Here is a 22,574-nt window from a genome sequence, read left to right as displayed (position 1 = left end):
AGGTATGATAACTCCATAGTTTCATTCAAGTATGACTTGATATCCTCTCTATAATAAAAGCCCTGTGGGATGGCCAAATCCAGATCTCCCATTGGCTGAGGGGTGCATTCCATGTACTCCATAAACCATTGGCCCATCATGGCTCAGTCACCATCTCTGGTCTCCCACTGGCTGTCTCACCTGCCCCGCCTACTGCTGGCCTAGGAATGTTGAACAAATCACCAAAAAAGTCTTACCTCAGAGACAGACACATCTCTGATGCTCCTCTGTGTCCTGTCAACCAGCTTCAGAAAGGGCTGCCACTTTAATGCAGCTTCACAAAAGGTGTTGTGGCCACTACCAGCAATAGACCTCTGCCGCCGCATCAGTGGCCCACACAGATAAATAACCTCCCACCACAGCCTCCAAAGGCCACCAAAATAGCCAGGGAACCACCACTGAGGTGGTAATCCAACCTCCAAAACAGCCACTTGTTGCCAATCTCCAGGTGAGGGCTAGAGATCACTCAGAATTACAACTGCTCTCCAGATGTTAGAGATCAGTTTCCCTGGAGAAAACGACTGCTTTGCAGGGTGGACTCTGTGCCATTATACTCTCTGCTTTGGTCCACACTGTGAAGAAGGACTATACTTTTCCCTAGGTAGAGGCTGTGGGTGGGGGAATGGAAAGCTGAATTCCCCTAGGAGAAAATGGCCACCTTGAGGCACATGCTAAATGGTATACCATAACACAACCGATCCAGGCAAAAAAGGGTGGGAGTGCACCCACCCAGATTCTCTTTCTAGAGTCTGTTGTATTTTTTCCTACAACGGGCTTTATTCCTAGAGGTATAAAAGTAATGTACGAGTTCGCACAACTTGAGCTTGAGTGAGTAGTCTTTACAGCAGAGTCTGGATACCATATTTTTCAAAGCACCATATCATCTTCCATAGGTTAGGAGGACTATGAACTAAAGGACAAGAATGGTGGTAGCCAGCTGTGATTATAGCTATGTGATTATGGTGGCAGTTACTTTCAGAGCTTCCAGGGAGTATGGAAATCTACGAAGAATATGACTCATTAAGAACCTAAAGCTGCATTTCAGTGGACATCCAGTGCAAGAAACTAAGAAAAATGGCTCATACAATCAGCCAGAGAATAAGAGAACACCCTGCACTGCTTCTCTAAAATTAACAATAAGTTGAGTACTGGCCTTGGGACACTCCTCAACTTCAAGAGTTCAATGATATGTCCCTCCAAAAGCTGCTTTCTGTTTTGTTCCTGAAAGCAATGAAATTGACTAGTGCCAGTACAAAAAAGGTTGAAAAAGTAGTGATATGAACCAACCTGAAGCTTCAAGTTAATTTCATGTATCACTAACATTTGGAGCATTCTGCTTCTGAAGAAAATGGAAGTTGACTGGCAGACTGAGTGAATTTGCATGAACAAGTTTTATTTCGAGCCAGTTTCTAAGGCCAAGCTTTAGCAGGCTCCAACTGACAGCCGAGGTCTTTAACAACAGTACAGCACCATTAACTTAAGTCTTAAATCTGTAAATGCTGAATCATTTTATGGTCATAAAAATATATTACCATAGTAAATGGAGACTAAAGCAATCTATTGTCCTAAATTCAGTATGCGGCATCATGTGCATTATTTATTGGGGTTGCTATTAAAGACAGAAAGGAATCCTATTTGCATATAAGAAATATGATCTTCAAAAGGCAGCCAAAAATTCATTCCTTGTTCAAATGGCAAATATGCTTAAGCGTTTGTAGCAGCAATATAAATTAAGATTACTGAAGTACAAAACAGCTGGTTAAGTGTTATCGCATTTGCATCACATTGGAGCTGCACTTCATCACCGTAGCACAGACAATAGTTTGTTCTCCAAGATCTTGTCCATAGAAAAAAAAGAATAAGGGCCATTAGGCTCAGTTTCTTAGTCTGGGAAAAATACACAATTTCCAAACCTAAAATTGCCCTATATCAAAGCAATAACGGAGAAGGTCAAGAAGGCTCCCATATATTCACAGAATGTGCAAAACTGCAAAGTTCAGGAGAGCATTTTTATAAAGGGACTAGGAGTAAGGCCGTTGTGAATAAAGTAAATAAATAAAGTAGGAGATATTGAGTTTTCCAGACATTATACATTAACCCCTATCAACATGTTTAATGTTTTAAAGTTTCAATCAAATGTTGCAAGCTCTCTCCCCCCCCATAACAAATCTAGAAAAACACTACTTCGTTTTTTCAAAAAATGGTGTATTCTCCTCAAACATTTCACCTCCAAATCCTCCAATGTGGAAAAGCAAAATTACTCATTATATGATGTAGTCATACATTTTTAAATAATTAGATCAGGCACCAAAGAATGAATTTCTCACCAGAATTTGTAAGCTAGTAGATGAGTTTGCAAAACTCTTCACCTAAATGCAAGTCAATGCTCATTCATTCCTTTTATATTCTGCCATAGAAGAATGACAGCAAAATCCAAACTGGCACCTCATTTAGAAGAGGGGACAAGCAGTATACTCAATGTTGGGGAAGCACTGGCAAAACATACTGTGGGAAGAGAATCACAACATATTTTAAACATTTAAATATCTGTGGGTGGCAGAAACCACACAAACATTTAAGGACGGTAGTGCGCAATACCCCAGCTGTAATTTCTCTGGAACTGTAATTAGGCAGGCATAGGAACTGAGTGTCCATTTAAAACAAAAAGAATGTGGTAATTTCAAGATGCTTCAGTGTCAGATGTATGGCAAAGCAACCTTTTCCTTCATCACATGTTTACCTATGTGGCTAGCAAAGGTTATATGCACTCTGAAAAGAAAGCTGGGAACATAGGAGAGCAATCAAAAGCTCTGCTACTTATCTCACAAATATAGATTTTCCTTGAAATAACACTGGGCTGATGAAACTTAATGGGAAGCTGAATCTCAATGGGACTGGCTCCCAGGTTGTGAGAAGAGGACTGTAGCCTTAGTAACATTCAACCAGCCATGAGATTCATATCAACAACTCTGCACCAAAGATGATCAAAAAAGGCAAATAATGACTACTAAGCAGTACTTAGAAGTATGTTTATTCACAGGAAGTATCCTTCATGACTGCCATTACATAGATGCTAAAAGCACATAACTGCACATACAAATACAGAAAGAATGAATGAGTGTCCATTTAAAACAAAAAGAATGTGGTAATTTCAAGATGCTTCAGTGTCATATGTATGGAAAAGCAACCTTTTCCTTCATCATGTTTACCTATCTGGATGAAATAACTTCATTTGCTTAACCTTCACCCAGATACATCAGGTTAACAATATGGAGCCATTTAAAAATCTATACAGCGACCTTTTCGCTCCCAGTCTCCGTAACGAGTTGGTTCAGGGCCTCTGGGTCCACCCTTTTCTTTTGTTTCAGGATTGATGTCATCAGGAAATTCTAGAGTATATAAAAATGCTAATAAACAAGCAGTCCTACTCAGCCATAAGACTCTCATAGTCAAACAGGTGTCTATAGTGGTGAGGTCAACATTTTTCTTTCTATACCAAGTCCACCAACTGACCCCCTATTTGTCTTGGCCTGATCTTGCCACAGTGATCCATGCCATGGTTACCTCCAGACTGAACCACTGCTGTGCAATCTATGCAGGGCTGCCCTTGGGAATACTTTGGAAACTTCAGGTGATCAAGAATGCAGCTGGCAGGCTGTTGACTGGCTCATCTTGGTCTGCCCACATACAGCCAATCTTGAGGCAGCTGCATAGATCACCAATTTGTTTCCAGATTAGGTTAAAGATGCTGGTTGTAACCTTTAAACGCTAAATGATCTGGGACTAGAGTACCTGAAGAACTGCCTTTCCTGATATAACCCCCCATGCTGCTTGCTCTCATCATTGCACATTTTTTTAATAGTGCCTGATCCTTGAGAAGTCCATCTTGCTTCCACCAGCACTGTCCTGGTGGAATGCTTTATCAGAGGAGATATGTGCCTGCAGGACATTTCACAGGGCAAGCAAGACAGAATTGTTCTGGCACACCTTTAGTAAATCCTTCTATTTTAAGTAGTGATTGGTCTGCCAGATGTTTTCTCTTTGGGATATTCCTAGGTACTGGGAGAATGTCAACAATGTGTCTCTTAAAATGTTGTGAGTTATCCTGAGCCCTGTATTGTGGGAGAGGGGTAGGATATAAATATAAAAAATAAATTTAAAAAGTATATGCATGACCCACCTACCACTGGAAAGAAGGGGAATATCTGTAGCAGAAATTTTGCTATACTTCAGTGGAACAGGAGTCCTGAAGTTAAAAACCCACATTTAGAACAAAGGACAGTGAGTTGATGCCTGAAGGCCCAGAATCACTAAATATTTTATGAGATACCAAACAGGAACTCAGATTGCATCAGCAAATAAACATAACATAAATAGGATGAAAGAAAAGACCAAAAAACCAAGGAATCAGGGAAATGAATGTAAGGGGGAGGGATCTGTATCTGCTTTCAAACCAAGCTTATTTTTAGAAACAGAATCCAAAGGTGGTCCCCAAGTGGACGGTATCTCCACTCAAGGAATGACTTCTTTACACTTCATGGTACAACACTTAAACTAACCCAACGGTATTCTTCTGCTTGCACAAGATTTTACACAACCTTTTCCATACATTGTAGCATAAGATACACTATGCAATTTACTTAATAAAGCACTGTGTCTACTCTTGTGGGTTTGAGAAAACTGCTAACAGCTATTTTACTTTGGTCATCATTCTCTGAATCCATCTCTTGCGATTTTATTAGAAAAAAGAAACACCTCTAACATGCAAGCAATGCCAGAAGTGCAGTCTAAAAGCTCTACAACCTAAAATCCTCCTTCTGATATAGAAAAATAAATTATGCTCTTTTAATACTGTTAACAAAATGATTGCAATACAGCCTAAATGTGAATTAAAGATTTTTCACAAATTGAGTTGTTTTCCAGTATTGCTTGCCTCAAAGAATTTGCAGCATCTCTCATGACTAGTCTTGGCACCATTTTTCAAAGATTCATATACATTAATATCACATAGAAAAAATATTACTTACTTTCTAGTGGTTCTTTTTCTGCACTGGATTCCTCTGACTCATCAAAACGACCTAGAGGTAATTTTGGTTTCTTAAGTGGTTGCTTGGTGGGCTCAGCATTCCCTTTGGTGCTAAAGTTTGCACTTCCCAAATTATGCAGCACAACTGACCCTATTATATATAAACACAGGTTATTTATTCAGCTGAGTTATCATAGAATGCCTACATTCCCAGTGTTGAAATCAGCCTAAAGAAATAAAACAGTAAATGCTTTGAGGCATGACCATCACAGAATGGATAGATTTAATATTCATTGTGCTTATTTTTAGACCCCAACCAATGCTACACAATAGAAGATCCATGTAAAAATGTGGCAGCTGTTAACACTATACATCACAGCTAAAGTTCATCCTTCTTCACAAACATATGCAATAAGATTATATATGCAAGGTATCCAGTATGATGAAGGAAAAAAATGGCTTTGAAACGAATCTAAAACCTGCCTTATACCAAACCAGATACTTGGAGTGAAATCCTGAAGGTTATTCCCTTCTAAACTCACTAATTTCAATTAACTTATTAGGTGTAACTCTCTTTAAGACTGCATTGAAATCTACCTAGTTCCATAATACATTCATTCTAGCTCCCTTAGAGTAGATTTTTCTCTACCCGTACTGCTCAAGTGCATTTAATTGGAGATGCCAGAAATTGGGCTCAATCTCACAAATCCTCTTTTACAAAGGATTAATAAATCTGCAATAAAGCATCAACCATTTAGTGGTACTACTAGTCTGGATCTTTATCATTCTAATCCTAAATGTGTATTGCAAAACTGGGCAAATGGTTCACCACTTTGTGACCATGCTGATTTCAAATGTAAGAGTATTTTACAACAATAATTAGTCTACATTAGGTAAATTTGGCTTAACAACTGAACAAGTCACAAAGTGTATCTTTCCTTGTTCATCTTGGCAACTAAAGGATTGCTGCTGTGGAAAGCCCTTTGCTGCAGATAAGCCCCGACCCAGAAGGATGCCTGGAGTTCATGCCCCATTAAAAATCCTTAATAACTTGGGACTTCCAGGGGGAGGAAAATGCCGAGCTGAGATGCTTCTCATAACGGGAGCAGGCTGGAACTTCTGTTCGGGGTAGTGGAAGGCAAATTAATGCCTACTGCCTACTTTTCTCAGATAGAGATTAGTCCAAGATATGCACAGAAAAAATTGAGATTTACCTTGGCTAAAAGGGAGTTCTGGGGGAGGCGCTCCTCTGAAGCTTTGAGGGGTCTCCGGAGAAGAGTTGCATTTTCATTATATGCAGAAGTTCTCAGAGTCATTTATTTGACATAAGCTCGACAGAATCCTAACCTTCTTGGACATTGCTAAACATCTAAAGCTACACAAGACCGGTGTGGATCTGGATAATTGGCAGAAAAGGTACAGATTACTATCTTTCATTCCGGGACTATTTACAGTTAGAATAAATTCAAAAGGTGGGAAATGGAAATCTAGAAAGCTTGGAAGAAGAAGGGAGGAAGAGGTAAAATTTGGACTTTGTAAATTTAAAGGACAGTGCTAAAAAGTGCGAAGGAATTTATTGGTCTGCTTGCGGTTTTGAAAAAAGAGAACCATCGTTACAGACCTGCAGCATATACAATCAACACAGGAAGTACGTCAAGTATCGTGAGATCTCTTAACCAGCGAAAACAAGATTTGGTGGCAAATAAAGCAGGAAGCAGCAGATGAAAAGCCTACTCTAGGACTATAATACCATAGAGAAACATCGGCAGCCATTGCAAGGAGGTTAAAATTAAAATAATATTTTTAAAGTGTTCGAGACATTAAACATTGTTGGAATAATTGAGGTGATGATAAGAAGATAAATACTATTGGACATATTGTTTATAACGGACTTTAGAAGCCTTTAAAAGAAAAAAAATTAGAGAGAAGAAAAAGTCACGACCGCCATTTTGAAGGATCTAAAAAATTTAAAAATTAATATCTCGGTCTGGGAAGCTCTGAGGACGGCAAAATTAGGCTTGTAAAAAGCAAGCTCTAATCTTTTGAACTTGATAGTCAAATTTGAAATTGGTGAGATCAAAATTTTAGGTGATTTTAAATGTCAGAACACAAGCAAACCCGTGCAAGGGCTACTTCATTGGAGAAAATGCAGGATCAATTAGAGGCAATGGAGGCCAGAATGATGAAAGGCATGAAAGAGATGATAACTGCATCTAAAAAAGAAATGATTTATGAGATTAAAAGATATGGAAGATCTCAGAAATGAGACAGAGGAAACATCTAAGAAAGCACAGGAGGTAGAAAGGAGAATGAAAGTACATGACTCCATCTTGTTGAAAATACAAGAAAAAGTGACAATCCATGACTGCAAATTGATGGAGACTCAGATACGTCTGAGAGGAGTACCTGAAAAGGAAGACGACTTGAAAGAATATATAATAAAAATAATTGCAGAATTTTTAGAGAAAGATCCTGAAGAGACTAAAAATATGTATGATTATATGTATAGAGTGAACTCACTCTATGCCAAAAAAAATAACTTACCAAGAGATGTCATAAGATATATGACAAAAGAAATGGTGGGAAAGATCATGAACAAAAACTTTGAAAAGACATTGAGGAGGCAGCAGAGTAAGAATTATGAAGGAGTTGCCAAGGCAAGTGAGAAATGATAGAAGAACATATAAAAAAATTGACAGAAAAATTACGGGACAATGAAATGAGGTTTAGATGGATAATACCTGAAGGTTTGAGCTTTGAACTTCAGGGGAAAAGAATCACAATTACAAATGCACAGGAACTGTGTGGATTTTCTGAAGAACATAAAGAATTTGCACCATAATGGATTACAAATTATTGTCTTGGAATGTAAATGGATTAAATTCAACACAAAAAAGAAGGGCAACATTTCATTGGATTAAAAAGCAAAATTGTAATATAGTTTGTTTACAAGAAGTGCATATTAAACAAAAGGATTACAAATTTTTATGGAATAAACAACTGGGACTAGAATTTTATTCATTGGCTGAACAGAAGAAAAGGGGAGTGATTTTTTATATCAAACAAGAATTGGAGCCAAAATTAGTGTTTAAAGATAAAGATGGAAGATTTGTAGCAGTAGAAATAATATTAAATTCCAAAAAACGTTGTTATTGGGACTGTATGCACCTAATGGTGCAAAGGATGTTTTTTTTTAAAGACATTATACCACAATTTGATGAACTGACCTATGCCCAAGTTTTGATAATGGGGGACTTTAACAGAACAATTAAGAATACACTGGATAGGTCTGGGGAAAAAAATAATAATAAAGAAGGAAATTGCCAAAGTCTTTTTTTGAACTGGTCAAACAAGAAAATTTGGAGGATATATGGAGGAAATTTAATCCTGAAATGCGGGACTATACCCTTTTTTCAGCAAAACATAAAACTTTTTCCAGAATTGACATATTGTGGGGCACTAAAGATTTAGGTCTTATAACAAGGAAAATAGAGATTTTACTAAAATTGGAGCTGACCATAACCCAATAATGTGGATTACAAAATTGTCTACGAAGTTGAGAAGATGGAGATTGAATGAAGATTTACTACAGAATAAAGAAATAGTGACATCCCTAGAAAATGAAACTAAAGCTTTCTTTCAAATGAATGACAAAGAGGATATAAAATTTCAGACGTTTTGGGACACCTATAAAGCGGTAATGAGAGGAATATTGATTACTTTGAATAATAAAGAGAGCAAAAGAAAAACAGTTGTTGGACATTCAAAATGAAATAAAGAAAAAGGGGGAGTTGAGAAAAAGGCCAGGGAAACAGAAAATTATAAGGGAAATTACAATACTACAAATGCAAATGAGACATTTGTTAAATAAAGAATTGGAATGGAATCTGAAAAGATTGCAGCAGAAATCTTTTGAGGGAGCAAATAAACCTGGAAAATATTTGGCCTGGCAACTGAAGAAAAAGAGAGAAGATAAAATTATTAATAAAATTGTGGTAGATGGAAGAGAGGAGGTTAGCCAAGAGGGAATAAAAAGAGAATTTTTTAAGTATTATGCCAAGTTGTTTAAAGGTGTTAAAATAAAGAAAGAAAAGATGGATGAGTATTTACAAAAGATAAAAATAGAACCCTTAACAGAAAATATGTGAAAAGTTTTGAATGATCCAATTGAAAAAATAGAAATTGAAGCAGCAATTAACGCAATGAAAAATGGAAAGGCACCTGGGCCAGATGGATATACAGCTAAATATTTTAAAACCTTTAATAAGGAGTTAATACCGAAATTGCAGAAGTTGATGAACATGACAAGAATAAAAGGGAAAATACCAAACACATGGAAGGAAGCTGTTATTTCGTTGATTCCAAAGGAAGATAGAGATGTCACAAATGTAAAAAATTACAGACCAATTTCGCTTTTAAATAATGATTATAAAATATATACAAGAATCTTGGCAGAACAGCTTAAACAAAATTTGATACATTTTATAAAGGAAGATCAAGCAGGGTTTCTTCCCAAAAGGCAAATAAGAGACAATATTAGAATTGTTGTAAATACTGTACAATATTATGAAAGACATCCAGAAAAGGAAGTAGCATTATTCTTTGTGGATGCAGAAAAAGCATTTGACAATTTAAACCGGGACTTTATGTTTGCAGTAATGGAGAAAATGGAGCTAGGAGAAAGCCTTATAAGAATGATAAAAGCAATATATACTGAACAATATATACGGGGTTTTACTCATGGAGTAAAAGGACAGGTCCTCTTGTGGATCAAAAACTGGCTGAGTAATAGGAAGCAGAGAGTGAGTATAAATGGGCAGTCTTCGCAGTGGAGGACGGTAAGCAGTGGGGTGCCGCAGGGCTCGGTACTGGGTCCCATCCTCTTTAACTTGTTCATAAATGATTTAGAGTTGGGAGTGAGCAGTGAAGTGGCCAAATTTGCGGATGACACTAAATTGTTCAGGGTGGTGAGAACCAGAGAGGATTGTGAGGAACTCCAAAGGGATCTGTTGAGGCTGGGTGAGTGGGCATCAACGTGGCAGATGTGGTTCAATGTGGCCAAGTGCAAAGTAATGCACATTGGGGCCAAGAATCCCAGCTACAAATACAAGTTGATGGGGTGTGAACTGGCAGAGACAGACCAAGAGAGAGATCTTGGGGTCATGGTAGATAATTCACTGAAAATGTCAAGACAGTGTGCGTTTGCAATAAAAAAGGCCAACGCCATGCTGGGAATTATTAGGAAGGGAATTGAAAACAAATCAGCCAGTATCATAATGCCTCTGTATAAATCGATGGTGCGGTCTCATTTGGAGTACTGTGTGCAGTTCTGGTCGCCGCACCTCAAAAAGGATATTATAGCATTGGAGAAAGTTCAGAAAAGGGCAACTAAAATGATTAAAGGGCTGGAACACCTTCCCCATGAAGAAAGGTTGAAACGCTTAGGGCTCTTTAGCTTGGAGAAACGTCGACTGAGGGGTGACATGATAGAAGTTTACAAGATAATGCATGGGATGGAGAAAGTAGAGAAAGAAGTACTTTTCTCCCTTTCTCACAATACAAGAACTCGTGGGCATTCGATGAAATTGCTGAGCAGACAGGTTAAAACGGATAAAAGGAAGTAAAACGGATAAAAGGAAGTAAAACGGATAAAAGGGTGATTAACATGTGGAATTCACTGCCACAGGAGGTGGTGGCGTCCACAAGCATAGCCACCTTCAAGAAGGGGTTAGATAAAAATATGGAGCAGAGGTCCATCAGTGGCTATTAGCCACAGTGTGTGTGTGTGTGTGTATATATATATATATATATATATATATATATATATATATTTGGCCGCTGTGTGACACAGAATGTTGGACTGGATGGGCCATTGGCCTGATCTAACATGGCTTCTCTTATGTTCTTATGTTCTTAACAATGTGCAAGGCTATGTATAAACGCAGATCTCACACAAAAGATATGATAATTAGCAAAGGTACAAGACAAGGCTGTCCGCTTTCTCCATTGTTGTTTATAATGACTCTTGAAATATTACTGATGCAGATTCAAGAAGATAAAGAAATAGAAGGATTAAAAACAAAAGGATTTACTTACAATACAGAGCATTTGCAGATGATATAATGTTTATAAATGAAAATCCCATACAAGTCACACCTTTGTTGTTAGCCAAAATACAAGAATATGGGGAGTTAGCAGGACTTTGTATTAACAAAAATCAAAATTTTTATGTAAAAATATGCAAACAAATAAGCAATAGACCTTGCAGAGACTGACGGGCTTTGAAGTTACCTGCAAGGTAAAATATTTGGGTGTGGAGATAACAATGAAGAATATTGATTTGTTCAAAAATAACTATGAGAAGCTATGGAGTAAAATGGATGAAGATATGTTAAAATGGAATAAACTTAATTTGTCATTGCTGGGTAGAATAGCTGCAATTAAAAAGAATATTCTACCAAGAATAATGTATTTGTTTCAAACTATTCCTATTGTGAAAAATAGCAAACAATCTGATAAATGGTGAAGAAAAATTTCAGAATTTGTGTGGGCTGGGAAGAAACCAAGGATTAAAATGAAAATTTTGACAGATGCAAAAGAGAGGTGGATTTCAATTACCGAACTTAAAATTATATCAGGAAGCAGTTTGTTCAGTGTGGATAAAAGAATGCATAATGGTGTTAAACAAAAAACTCTTAGCACTGGGAGGTCACGGAAATAAATTTGGCTGGCATGCATATATGTATTATGGGAAAAAAGAAGATGGACGGTTTTTTTTCTCACCATTATATAAGAAATAATTTGCTAAATACATGGATGAAATATAAGAAATATGGAGATGAGAGAAGACCGTTATGGATAGTGCCAGCTGAAGTAATAAAGATAATGGCTGAGATAGGTGAAGAAAAGTGCTTGTCATAATATTATATGATATAATATTAAAAATACAAAGTGGCAAAATAGAATTGAAAACTGCTGAAGAGCTGAATAATAAATATGATTGGTTCCAAATGCAACAAATAAAGAGTTTGGTGGATAATGATATTAAAACTGAAGGAATAAGAAAAGAACAAACAGAAATGGAAAAAAGTTCTGCTTGGAGATAATGAAAAATTAATTTCAAACATATATAAATTACTTTTAAAATGGTCTACGGAGGATGAAGTAGTGAAATCTCAAATGATTAAATGGGCAATTAATGTAAATAAATACAGATGGAAACTTGGGAATACTTGTGGAAGAATTCTATGAAGCTTTCGACGTGTCATAGTATTAAAGAGAACTGCTTTAAAATGATGTATAGATGGTATATAACTCCTAAAAAATTGGCAAAAATGAACAAGATGCCAGATAGATGTTGGAAATGTAAAAAGCATGAAGGTTCTTTCTACCATATGTGGTGGATTTGTGAAAGAGCAAACAAGTATTGGCAGATGATTCAACAAGAAATCTCTAAGATCTTGGGATATGAATTTAAGAAAGTTGCAGAGACTTTTCTGTTGGGATTACAAATGGAAAAATTTCCAAAAGAAGATAGAACTATAATTTGGTACTTGCTTTCAGCTGCTAGGACATTATATGTGCAGTTGCGGAAACAAGAAAAAAATACCAGAGAAATGGGATTGGATTGTAAAAGTTATGACATGGAGTGAAATGGACAAATTAACAAGAATATTAAGAGACTATGATTTAGAAGTTTTTAAGATGGAGTGGAAAAAGTTCAGAAGATATGTAGAAAAAGAGTGGAAAATAAAAGGACTGGACAATTTTTGATAATGATTAAGTTTTAGAAAAAAGAATATTAATTTTTGTTTTTATTAGTTAAGGGTACCTTTAAATATTAGTATTTTAAGTAAATAACACCGGCGAGGGTCAAGTAACGGGGGGAGGGGTGGGTAGAAAGTAATATATGGGATAGATAAAAGAATTTATTAATGATGCAAGAAATATAATTTGTTACCATATGTTACCAAATAAAATTGTTTTATACCAAAAGTCCTTAATACCTTATGTATGTTGGCTTTTGTATCATATTTCAAGATCGTCTACACATTTTGTTAACTTTTGTAGCTGTTCAAAATATAAGTTGTTACCCAGTTTATTCTGTCGGTTATGACTGCATTTGAAAAAATTAAAATCATTTTTAATTTGAAAAAAATCGTATTTGAAAAATAATTTTGTGCTTGAAAAAATAATTTTCTATTTGAAAAATTAAAATAACACACTGGCAATGAATTCATATTATGTTGCAGTCTGAAACGGTGCAACTGCCCCCTTTAAAAAAGAGGGCTGTGTAGAAATGTATTAGCATTGCAATGTGTCCCAAAAAGTGTTGAGGTTAGGGATGCTACCCCATTTCTCTGTCAAAGGCACATCTGCAAAAAAGTTTTTACAAAATTAAAAGTTGCATATTTTTTCCAGTGCTGCGTGACCATGCTGGGAAGAACTGTTACTTGCTATTCTCCACCAGTTCCACAGCGGTGTTAACAGTACCTAATGGACATTGGAAAACGGTGACTCTAGGTAAGAAGACAACTCACCATCTCTTGAAATAGCTTTAAACTAGGGGGCCAGGAGGACGAAGAGATGATCAACTCCATTTCCACCACTCAGACACAACAAATCATTCATACGTACGAAACCTCCCCCCCTCCCTTTAAAAATACAATCAATTCGTAAATTCAATCATTTAGGGTTGTTGACTGAAAGGACAGAGCAGCAAGAGAGCTAAGCATGGTCGGGTGGTTTTAGGACTGGGGAGGCTCCGCTGGAACTCCCCGCTCAGCCATCTCTCAGCGGCGGGGGGAGGACGACAGACCCGTCTGGGCTGTCCCGAGCTTCTTGGAGCAGGTCGGGATGAATTTAGGGTCCCCGACTAAATGCAATCTCGCCTCTAGCCGGACAGTTAAAACGCCTATAAAAAGCCAGAGCAGCGCTGCAGCCTCCCAACTACGCTCTCCGATAACCACTTACTAGTAGCAAAAACAGATCGGCCCAGCTGCCTCCCAGCCATTTCCTGGCCGGACCCCGGAAAAGGCGGGCTGCTCGTTAGGCCTTCTGGTTGCTCTGGCGCGCCTCCTAAAGCTTCCGAGCCCGTAACTCAGGGGGTGGGACGAGGACAGTTTGCGGCCGGCCCGCTTTCCCTGTTAGAGCCACAGCGCTGCTGCGGGCCGCGTCGGAGTTGCAAGAGTTTTGGTTTGCTGCAGGGGAGGGCTGTGCCGGACACAGCAAGCGGAGCCCAGTCGCCCTCGGTGACAGAAGGAAGAACAACGGCGGCAGTGAGGAGTGGATCAAGACGGAGCTTCGTTCACGGACTCTGAACTTGCCGGCCCTCTGCTAGTTACATCCTCCGCCCCGGGGACTGAAATAGATCATAGATGCTGCATAGAGGCTTCGCACTTGGCAGGCTGCGGGAAGCCGGATCCATGGAGCTATTTAGGATTGGCTTCCGAGTTAACCCACTCCAAAACCTATTTGGTTCTCTATCAGGTGGACCGTTTTCCAGGGCTTTTACTCCTTTCAATTATACCAAGCCCTTTCTCCTAATGGGGACAGAAAGCAGATTACATCTTTTTTCCTGCCTCCATTTTATCCTCACAACAACCCTGTCTGGCTGAGAATGTGCGACTAGTTCAGGGTCATCTAGCAAATTTTCATGGTAGTCTTTGGTGTAGTGGTTAAGTGTGCAGACCCTTGCCTTGGAGAACCAGGTTTGATTCCCCCACTTCTCCACATGCACCTGGAAAGGCTGTTCTGGAAAGAGCAGTTTCTGTCAGATCTCTCAGTCCCACCTACCTCTCAGGGTGTTTGTTGTGGGGAGGGAAAGGAGATTGTAAGCTGCTCTGAGATTCTGGGTAGTGAAGGTTGGGGTATAAAACCAATCTCTTCTTTTGCCCGCCCCCCTTCAGGCCACATCATAATCAAACCTGGATGTTGTAGCCATTTTGGATGAATTACACCTTCAGTATAGGGCTGGTGTGGATGACTTAAATCCCTGTCTTAGAATAAAACTATAGAGAATGGCCTTGAAAATTCAGTTCTGACATTATGGCATAACCACTTAAGTACTATTTTGTTTATTAATAGCATTACTGTGAAGAATTACACTACTGGAACATCTGTTATTCCCAACAGGATGAAGGACAGAAGTAGAAAGGATTAGAAAGGAACACCCTTAGAAGGTTAAATAACTTTAAAAAGCAGTACCTCCTTAAGAGAATTCTTAAGGTAAGTTTGCCTGTGTTAGAATCTATGCTCTTCAGAACCTCCAAAATAGGCTTTTTTGACCACCAAGTCATAAACATTGGATTGTACGATTGTTTCCCTTTCAGATACCCTCCCATTTGGTCCAGAGTGTCATTTTTGCAGTATATACTGTAAAATGTGATAATCACAAAGAACTTGGAGGGTTAACTCTGCAATTTTAGGCCATTCAAAATCATATAACCCTTCTCCCAGATTTCTTTACGAAGAGTTGTATCATGATCTGCAAGGTGCTCTAGTATAAGTCTCAAGCATGGTGTTACAACTCATTACTATTATTTTCCTTGTTCTGATAGTGGGTTCTGGCTCACAACAGCTTATACTACAATAAATGTGTTAATCTCTGTTCAAGAGATATTTGAATGGAGCACCTAACAGCCATAATTTAAAGAAGAAAAATTAACAAACTCCTAGGCCACCAAGTGGGACAAGGGGATCCTCTGGAATTACAATTTATCTCCAGGCTACAGAGATTAGTTCCCTTGCAGAAAATGTGTGCTCTGGAGGGCGGACTCTACGGCATGTACCCCACGGATGTCCTCATTCTCCCCAAGCTCCATCCACAACTCTCCCAAGAGTTAGTGGCTGAACTACAAACAACCACAAACAGAACATTCCACGGGGAGCAGAAATCAAGGGTTTAAAGGAGCTCTGAGCTTGCTGTCCTTTTAACCTGGCTGTGAAGCCACCCAGCTAACAATACCTCCTTAGCTGAACTGTGAGTGTGATGCCCTTAAAGCTCCTAGAACAGAGGTCTCAAGCTCATTTGTTACAGTGGCCAGATCTGACATACCGTAAATATCAGTTGGCCAGGCCAGGCCAGGCCATACAAGCCATCAAATGTAATGCCATGTGCCACATATATAAACTTTATAAAGGACTGAGGAAAACCCAATGAACAATATTATTTTTTACTCAAAGTACAAATTTGTGCAATTAAGAATGGGAAAATCACGGATGCTGCTCCTTATTTCCTTGGAGGAAAGGTAGGTTGGAAATATTCTAGAAAAAGGGTAACATTCGGAAAAGTTTGAGAGCAAAGCAAGAAAAAACCCAGGCATATTGTGTGTGTCATAGACTGAAAGTAATTTATTTTCTGAACCCACAAAAGCCCCAAAGTATTTAATTATATAGAAGGCTAGATTTTTCCTCAAGGGATACCATAAAGAGGGGGAGGGGTGATGCTTCTTGTTCTCTCACACAGAGTGCCTAGCACCCACCACAACCTCTCTCATTCATAATATGAGTGTTAAATACTGGGTTCAATGCATAAGGAGGCTCCTGCGTAGTGATTAAAGCTCTTTATTACTGATTCAGCATGCCTACGTGCCCACAAACTACTGCTAAATACTCAAAGCCAGTGGCAATATATACAGTTGGGGCAGGGTGAACCCAGCCTCCAAGAAACAGAAAACACCTTGTGATTGTACCCAGGGGCGGATTAACAATTAGGCAAAGTAGGCACTGGCCTATGGGCCCCCATGCCTTTAGGGGCACCAGGCCGGCTTTCCCCCGCTTGCAGCTCTCCCAGCCTGCACACGCAGACAGCAACTGAGCCCGACTTGCCTAGTGCGGCTGCTGCTGGCATAGTTGCCAAATTTGCCTCTCTCTGCCTCTCCCCCACAGCTTAATAAAAGGGGCTTTTGAGAAGGTACCTGCAGACTGAGACTGCAGCGGGAGCCACAGGTGGTGGACGTGGGGCTCCGACTCAGATAATTTGCGAGGGGCTCCAAGACTTTGACTGCCTAGGGACCTCCACGGGGTTTAATCCGGCACTGATAGTACCCTTTTTGGATCCTTCATCAGAATATGCTTCCTCGTTGGCAGATCCTAGGATTCTCTGATACTGCCTCCCAATTGGTCAGTTTGAATTATGCAGCCAATCGGGATGCAGATCTTTGGATCCTCTCAGTCTATTGTGTTATGCCTCAAGCTCAGGACACAATGGCCCTTTTCACACTTACCAGTGGAAGCCGGAAGGGAGTCAGTATTGTGCCGCCTTGCAGTAATCCGAGACAGGGATGGGAGTTTTCAGACACATGTTTTTTTTTTCCGATAGGGTTCCGTGATTGAAGCGAGCCATTTCACACTGTTCCGCTCTTATCTCGCTTCCACCAGCACCAGCTGTTTTCGCCTGCCGGCTCGCAATCTCCAGCTTATTTTTTTTTTTTTTGGAACGTCGGGCAAAGATCGCCATAGCGACGTATCACAACAGCAACACCATAGAGATGGCTAGGCTCTATTGAGATAAGTTACCAGGTTTCAGCGGCAGCAATATCTGGCATCTTAATGGAGCCCAGACATCCCTATGGTGATGCTGTTGTGTTACGTCACTATAGCGCTATAGCGATCTTAGCCCGACGTTCCCCCCCCCAAAAAAGCGCTGGAGATCTCGCGCGCCGGCGGGCAAAAAAGGGCGCGAAAACTGCTCCCGGGTTAGATACTGGACATTTCACACAGCATCCCATAGCGATTTCAACCCGGAAGGAGGGGTTGAAAAGTGGAAGAAGTTGCTCTTTGTTAGTAACGACTCAGGCATGCCTCACTACCGGGACAGCCGCGGGACTGTGTGAAAAGGTGAGAGTATTCCGGTAGCAGCCAGTTACTTAATCGGGTCTGTCTGAAATGCCAGCAGAAACCCGTTACTGATCAGTAACTGACCAGCTGGCATACCGGAATACTTAGGCTGTGTGAAAAAGATCAATATCCAACATGTCCAGGGATGTCTTCACATACATGAATTTTACATAGGCCGCGATGTCACACTCGCCATGTTTCTTGTCTTTTTGAAAATCTACACTTATTACCATCTCACACCTCAGGTCTTCTCTCTTACTCCCAGAGATCTCCACAGACGGGGTAGTAGAGCCCGTTTTAATAATCAGCTATCACTCACACCAAGTTATTTGGTTTGGGTCTCGCACTCAATCACTTGCTGCGTCCATTCATATCCTATCACATATGTGTATAGTGTGCGTGTGCTTCTTTTTCTTAGATGTGCAGCCCACAGGATTAATCAAGACAAAGTTTATAAGAAAAAAACCCACAAATATTCAAATAAAGTTTTGATCCCATTGAACTTTTAGTTCTACACTTGCACCTGAGATGCTTTATTTACAAATTTATTGTTTTCTGCCTATTCCAAGCAGCTCTTCTATATAGTATACCGCAGCCAGAAAAAATGACTTTACCTCAGCCCTTAAAGTGACAGCTTCTCTCTGCTTTTAACTCCTGAACTGCTGTTTTTCAACTCCTGTTTCTCAAGTCTCCTCTCAACATTTGTTGCTCTTGGAGAGATGCAGAACCTAGCCTGTCCGTCGCAGGGGATATCTTACATTTCCATACCAATTAGTTACTTTTAAATATATATAGCACTTTTCAGAGATGAGTTGTCTTTGCAAGTAAATAAGGTAATTTTTCAGTACCTCCCATACAGTACTCCATCTAAGCAGTGGAATCTTGCGAGCAAAAAATCTTCATGAGCTACTGGCATTAAAGTTGTGAGCTAATGCATAAATTAGTTTGCTCTGGGGCCATTTTTCCTGAGCTAAGACAAAAATATGCGAGCCAGAGGCTAAGACTGTGAGCTAGCTCACACTAACTCGGCTTAGAGGGAACAATGCTCCCATGTATGCCCAGTCTCAGCAGCCAAGCATGGCTATGATCTTTTTCTTGCTTTCTTTCCTCTCTTCTCCTGTCCTACCTCTGAGGTTCTTGAGGAGGCACACCATATTCCCCTTCACTGCTTCATCCCCACCACCACCAGCAGGCCTGTGAGTTGGGCCAGGCTGAGCAACTGGCCCCAGATGACCCAAGTGACAGGGTCCTAGCTCAGGAGGGGTATATGAACCTGGATCTCCATGGGCTGTATGTTCCCCCCCTCCTCCAGTTGTCATCCCTTCTGCATTCCATACTGGGGGCTGAGGGAAAGGCCTGATGGAGAGACTGTTTCCAAAACCTCCCAGAGATGCTTTTTGTCTTCCATGATCCCTTGTCCCTCATGGGCTGAGAACAGATGGGAGGAGAATAGAGGTTGCCTACTGGCTCTGCAGCTGTGCAAATGTGGCAGCAAGGCCAGAACATCTTTCCCCTCAAAGCGGCTTGCACAAGACTGCCCAGTTGCCTCCCAATCCATGAACCAGGCCACCTGCTCCTCTCTGCCCTGATGGCCCCATCCCTTTGTCTGCAAACTGCTGCTCAGCACACTCACTCTCATCCACTGCTCTCATGGCTGCTATTTGAAAAAGAAATGAAGCGGGGGTGGCTGTACCGATGCTCGGCTCTACCAGTCCTCGCTGACCTGTGGTGGGAGAAGGCATGGGGGGGGGGGAATGTCATGCCTCCTCTTTCTCTGCCTTTACTATCCTCCCAGTATTTTACCTCCGCCTCTTAGCCCCACCCCCTAGCCATTCCCTTTCTATTTGTTGACAGTTTGACCACATATACCTCACTGCATCTGCCCACTGCCCCCCCCAGCAGCCTTTTACCTTTCCTCCCTTGCACCAATCGCTCATGGGCCAGATAAGAGCCCTGAATGGGCTGATTCCAGCCCATTTATTTATTTATTTATTCCGGGATTTATATCCCGCCCTTCCCACGGGTGGCTCAGGGCGGCTTACAACAAACAATAAAACAGTAAAATCGGAATAAATTAGTTACATTTAAAATCGACATTTAAAAACCTAAAAACCTAAAATTAATATTAACTATACAGTATCACAGATATCTAGAGAGCTACATTTGTCCAGTCAGGCGTAGGCTAACCGGAAGAGGGTCGTCTTACAGGCCCTGCGGAACTGAGTAAGATCCCGCAGGGCCCTCACCTCCTCCGGTAGCTGGTTCCACCACATAGGGCTGTATGTTCGACTCCTTTGTCCTAGAAGGTCACAGAAATGGGCCCTTCCCCATCACCCATAATTTCCTCACTAGACCAGCAAGATTATGGGCATATCCTTCCATTTGTGCTACAAAGATAGAGGCTGGTATCAAGGCAGAGGTGCCAGTTGTCTAAATTGACCAAGGACAGCCTCAATTTTCTGGTCCCCTGTCCAGCTTCAACCACTGGTGACAACCTGTGGTAGCACAAATCCATTTAACCAAGGGATGAAAACATCCTTCTGCTTGCTTGGTCAATGAATTATAAGGTATTTAAAAGTAGCATACAGCATTTGGAGTAGAGCTCTTTGAAATATGGAATGGATGGGGTGAGAGGTCTGGGCAGTGATATTAGTACTGGGGTCTTTCAAGCATGTTCCTTGTTTTCATCTCTCCAACAGGATTAGGGAGAGGAATTAAAATCACCCCATCAAAATCAGAAGTCCATTCCATGCCAAGGACTCTTAGGAAGAGCAAAATGGGGATCAGGAGGGGAGGAAGAAAGGAAAAGAGTTGGAGAACTCTGCTCACAAAGCCAGGGAACAGGACAAGGACATGGCTAGAAAAGAGTATGGCAAACATCATGGTCCTTTTCTGTTTCATTATTCAGTTCGGTATCTGCATTGGTTGGATGGGAATTTCTCCTTCCTTTCCAGAACTGGACATGCACTCCCAGGCTGGGCAGATCAGTCCTCAATACAATGAAAGATTTTTTGCCATGTTTTATATTGTCCTTGGCTACATAGGTTTCCTGGCCTCTGTTTCTTTCATTGTAGCTTTGCTAGCCAGAAAGCTTTCTGGGGCAATCAATGAAGCCAAGTTCATTACTTTCAGCATGCTGGGATTTTGCAGTGTTTGTGGTTTGGATCTCCTGTGTTCCCACCTATCTAAGCTCCCAGGGGTAATACATGGCAGTTGTGTAGCTCTTCTCTATTTTGGCATTCAGCACTGGCTTGCATTTTCCTGCTTAAATGCTGTTATTACACTGAGCAAACAAAACATCGAGAAAAGGACCATCAAACACTCTTCAAATTTATAATAAAATCATAATATATTAAACAATTATAGTCAATGTATTCTTTCATCTACAATCCATTATCTATTTTTCTGAAGTTCAACAGCCATATATGCAAAAGTCGGCAAACGTAACTTTTATAGCGGTTGCAGCTATATTGAACACAACATGCTTGCTTGCATTCAGCTCTAATATTTAAAGAGACAGTGTCTATTTAAATAAAGATAACCATTGTGGAACATACACATTACAGGCAAATTGATTATCATCAACAAGCATGAAAATGGATCAGTCTAGAATGAGGCCTCAAATAATGAAATCTCTGCATAAAGCCTCTAAGTGACCTGTTCCACACTAGTTATAAAGTTACAAATAGTCTCTATGGCTTAAGATGAAAAAATCTTATATATGTTCCAGAGGTAGAAAGTCCTCCCATGAAGGCAGAGAATCCTCAAATCCTGGTGGTAATTTACAGTAGTTTTCCAAAATAGTGATGCTGATTAATTACGATGGCAATATGCATTTCCCAGGTATACTCACATTTCAACTGGTTTCTTCATGTTAAAGTATTGATTTATACTTCAGTTGAAACTATGTAATAAACAGCCACAACTCTATATTTTTATGTATCAAGAAAGGTTAAGGAAATAACATCCACCCACCCAAACTTTCCTGTATGTAGTATATATCTGCACATCTATGCCATATCTTAACTCAGAATAAAGGTTCTCATGTAAGGAGTTCCACAGAGGGCTAAGTAAAGGATGAATCCCAAATTAACAACAGGTATAAAAGCCAAACTGTCTGGAAATGTGTTTTCCAAACAGAGGGAAATGCCTGGATATTTTGGGAGTGGAGCCTTAGGAAGGAGGAGCTTGGGAAGGTAAGGGATTTCAGTAGGGTGTAATACAATAGAGTCAGGCTTCCAAAGCAGCCATTTTCTCTAACTGAACTGTTCTCTGTTGCCTGGAGATCATTTGTAATCCTAGGACAACTCCAGCTACCACCTGGAGTTTGGCAATGGTACCCCCATGCAGAAAGTTAGGCCTGCAAAATAGGCCCAGCCACAAGTATGACAAAGCAGTGGTACTCACTCTGCAAGTTGCAAAAAGCCACATTCACAAATACCATCAACCTGTTATCCCACGTGTGAGGTCGGTACCACAGGGAGGCTTAAAGCCTTTCTGTTCCTCTTGATATTTCATCTCTCAGTTTGATATCACAAAGCCTGTTATAAATTCTGATTATATGTTGGTAAAGTAATCTGGAATTATATGCATGCAGTTCTTCTATTTTACATTCAGCATATCATATTAATTGTTTCATAGAAGAACTTGCCTCCTTGATCCTCTCCCA

At 40.1% G+C, this 22,574-nt stretch overlaps 1 protein-coding gene across 1 annotated transcript; it reads right to left on the bottom strand.

The window, feature by feature from the left end:
• Nucleotides 1-3,051: 3,051 nt before the first annotated feature.
• On the bottom strand, nt 3,052-14,561 carry SDHAF4 (succinate dehydrogenase complex assembly factor 4). Its single transcript, XM_060235583.1, has 3 exons — nt 14,039-14,561; nt 5,067-5,216; nt 3,052-3,428 (listed from the first exon to the last, which is right to left on the bottom strand). The coding sequence occupies exons 1-3, from the start codon at nt 14,076-14,078 to the stop codon at nt 3,319-3,321; spliced, it is 300 nt and encodes a 99-aa protein (XP_060091566.1). The 5' UTR covers nt 14,079-14,561; the 3' UTR covers nt 3,052-3,318.
• Nucleotides 14,562-22,574: the final 8,013 nt, after the last annotated feature.

The sequence above is a fragment of the Heteronotia binoei genome, chromosome 1, assembly GCF_032191835.1.
Source record: "Heteronotia binoei isolate CCM8104 ecotype False Entrance Well chromosome 1, APGP_CSIRO_Hbin_v1, whole genome shotgun sequence".
Taxonomy (NCBI): domain Eukaryota; kingdom Metazoa; phylum Chordata; class Lepidosauria; order Squamata; family Gekkonidae; genus Heteronotia; species Heteronotia binoei.
Note: the sequence above shows the minus strand (reverse complement) of the source record. Positions and strands in the feature narration are given on the sequence as shown.

Bases quoted from the DNA above. Each gene is read 5' to 3' on its own strand.
- SDHAF4 (XM_060235583.1), bottom strand. From the start codon at position 14,078: ATGGCTGGGAGGCAGCTGGGCCGATCTGTTTTTGCTACTA. The intron at 5,217-14,038 runs GTAAGTGGTTAT...TATATATAATAG, and splicing joins CCGATCTGTTTTTGCTACTA to GGTCAGTTGTGCTGCATAAT. The intron at 3,429-5,066 runs GTAAGTAATATT...TATATACTCTAG, and splicing joins AGAAAAAGAACCACTAGAAA to AATTTCCTGATGACATCAAT.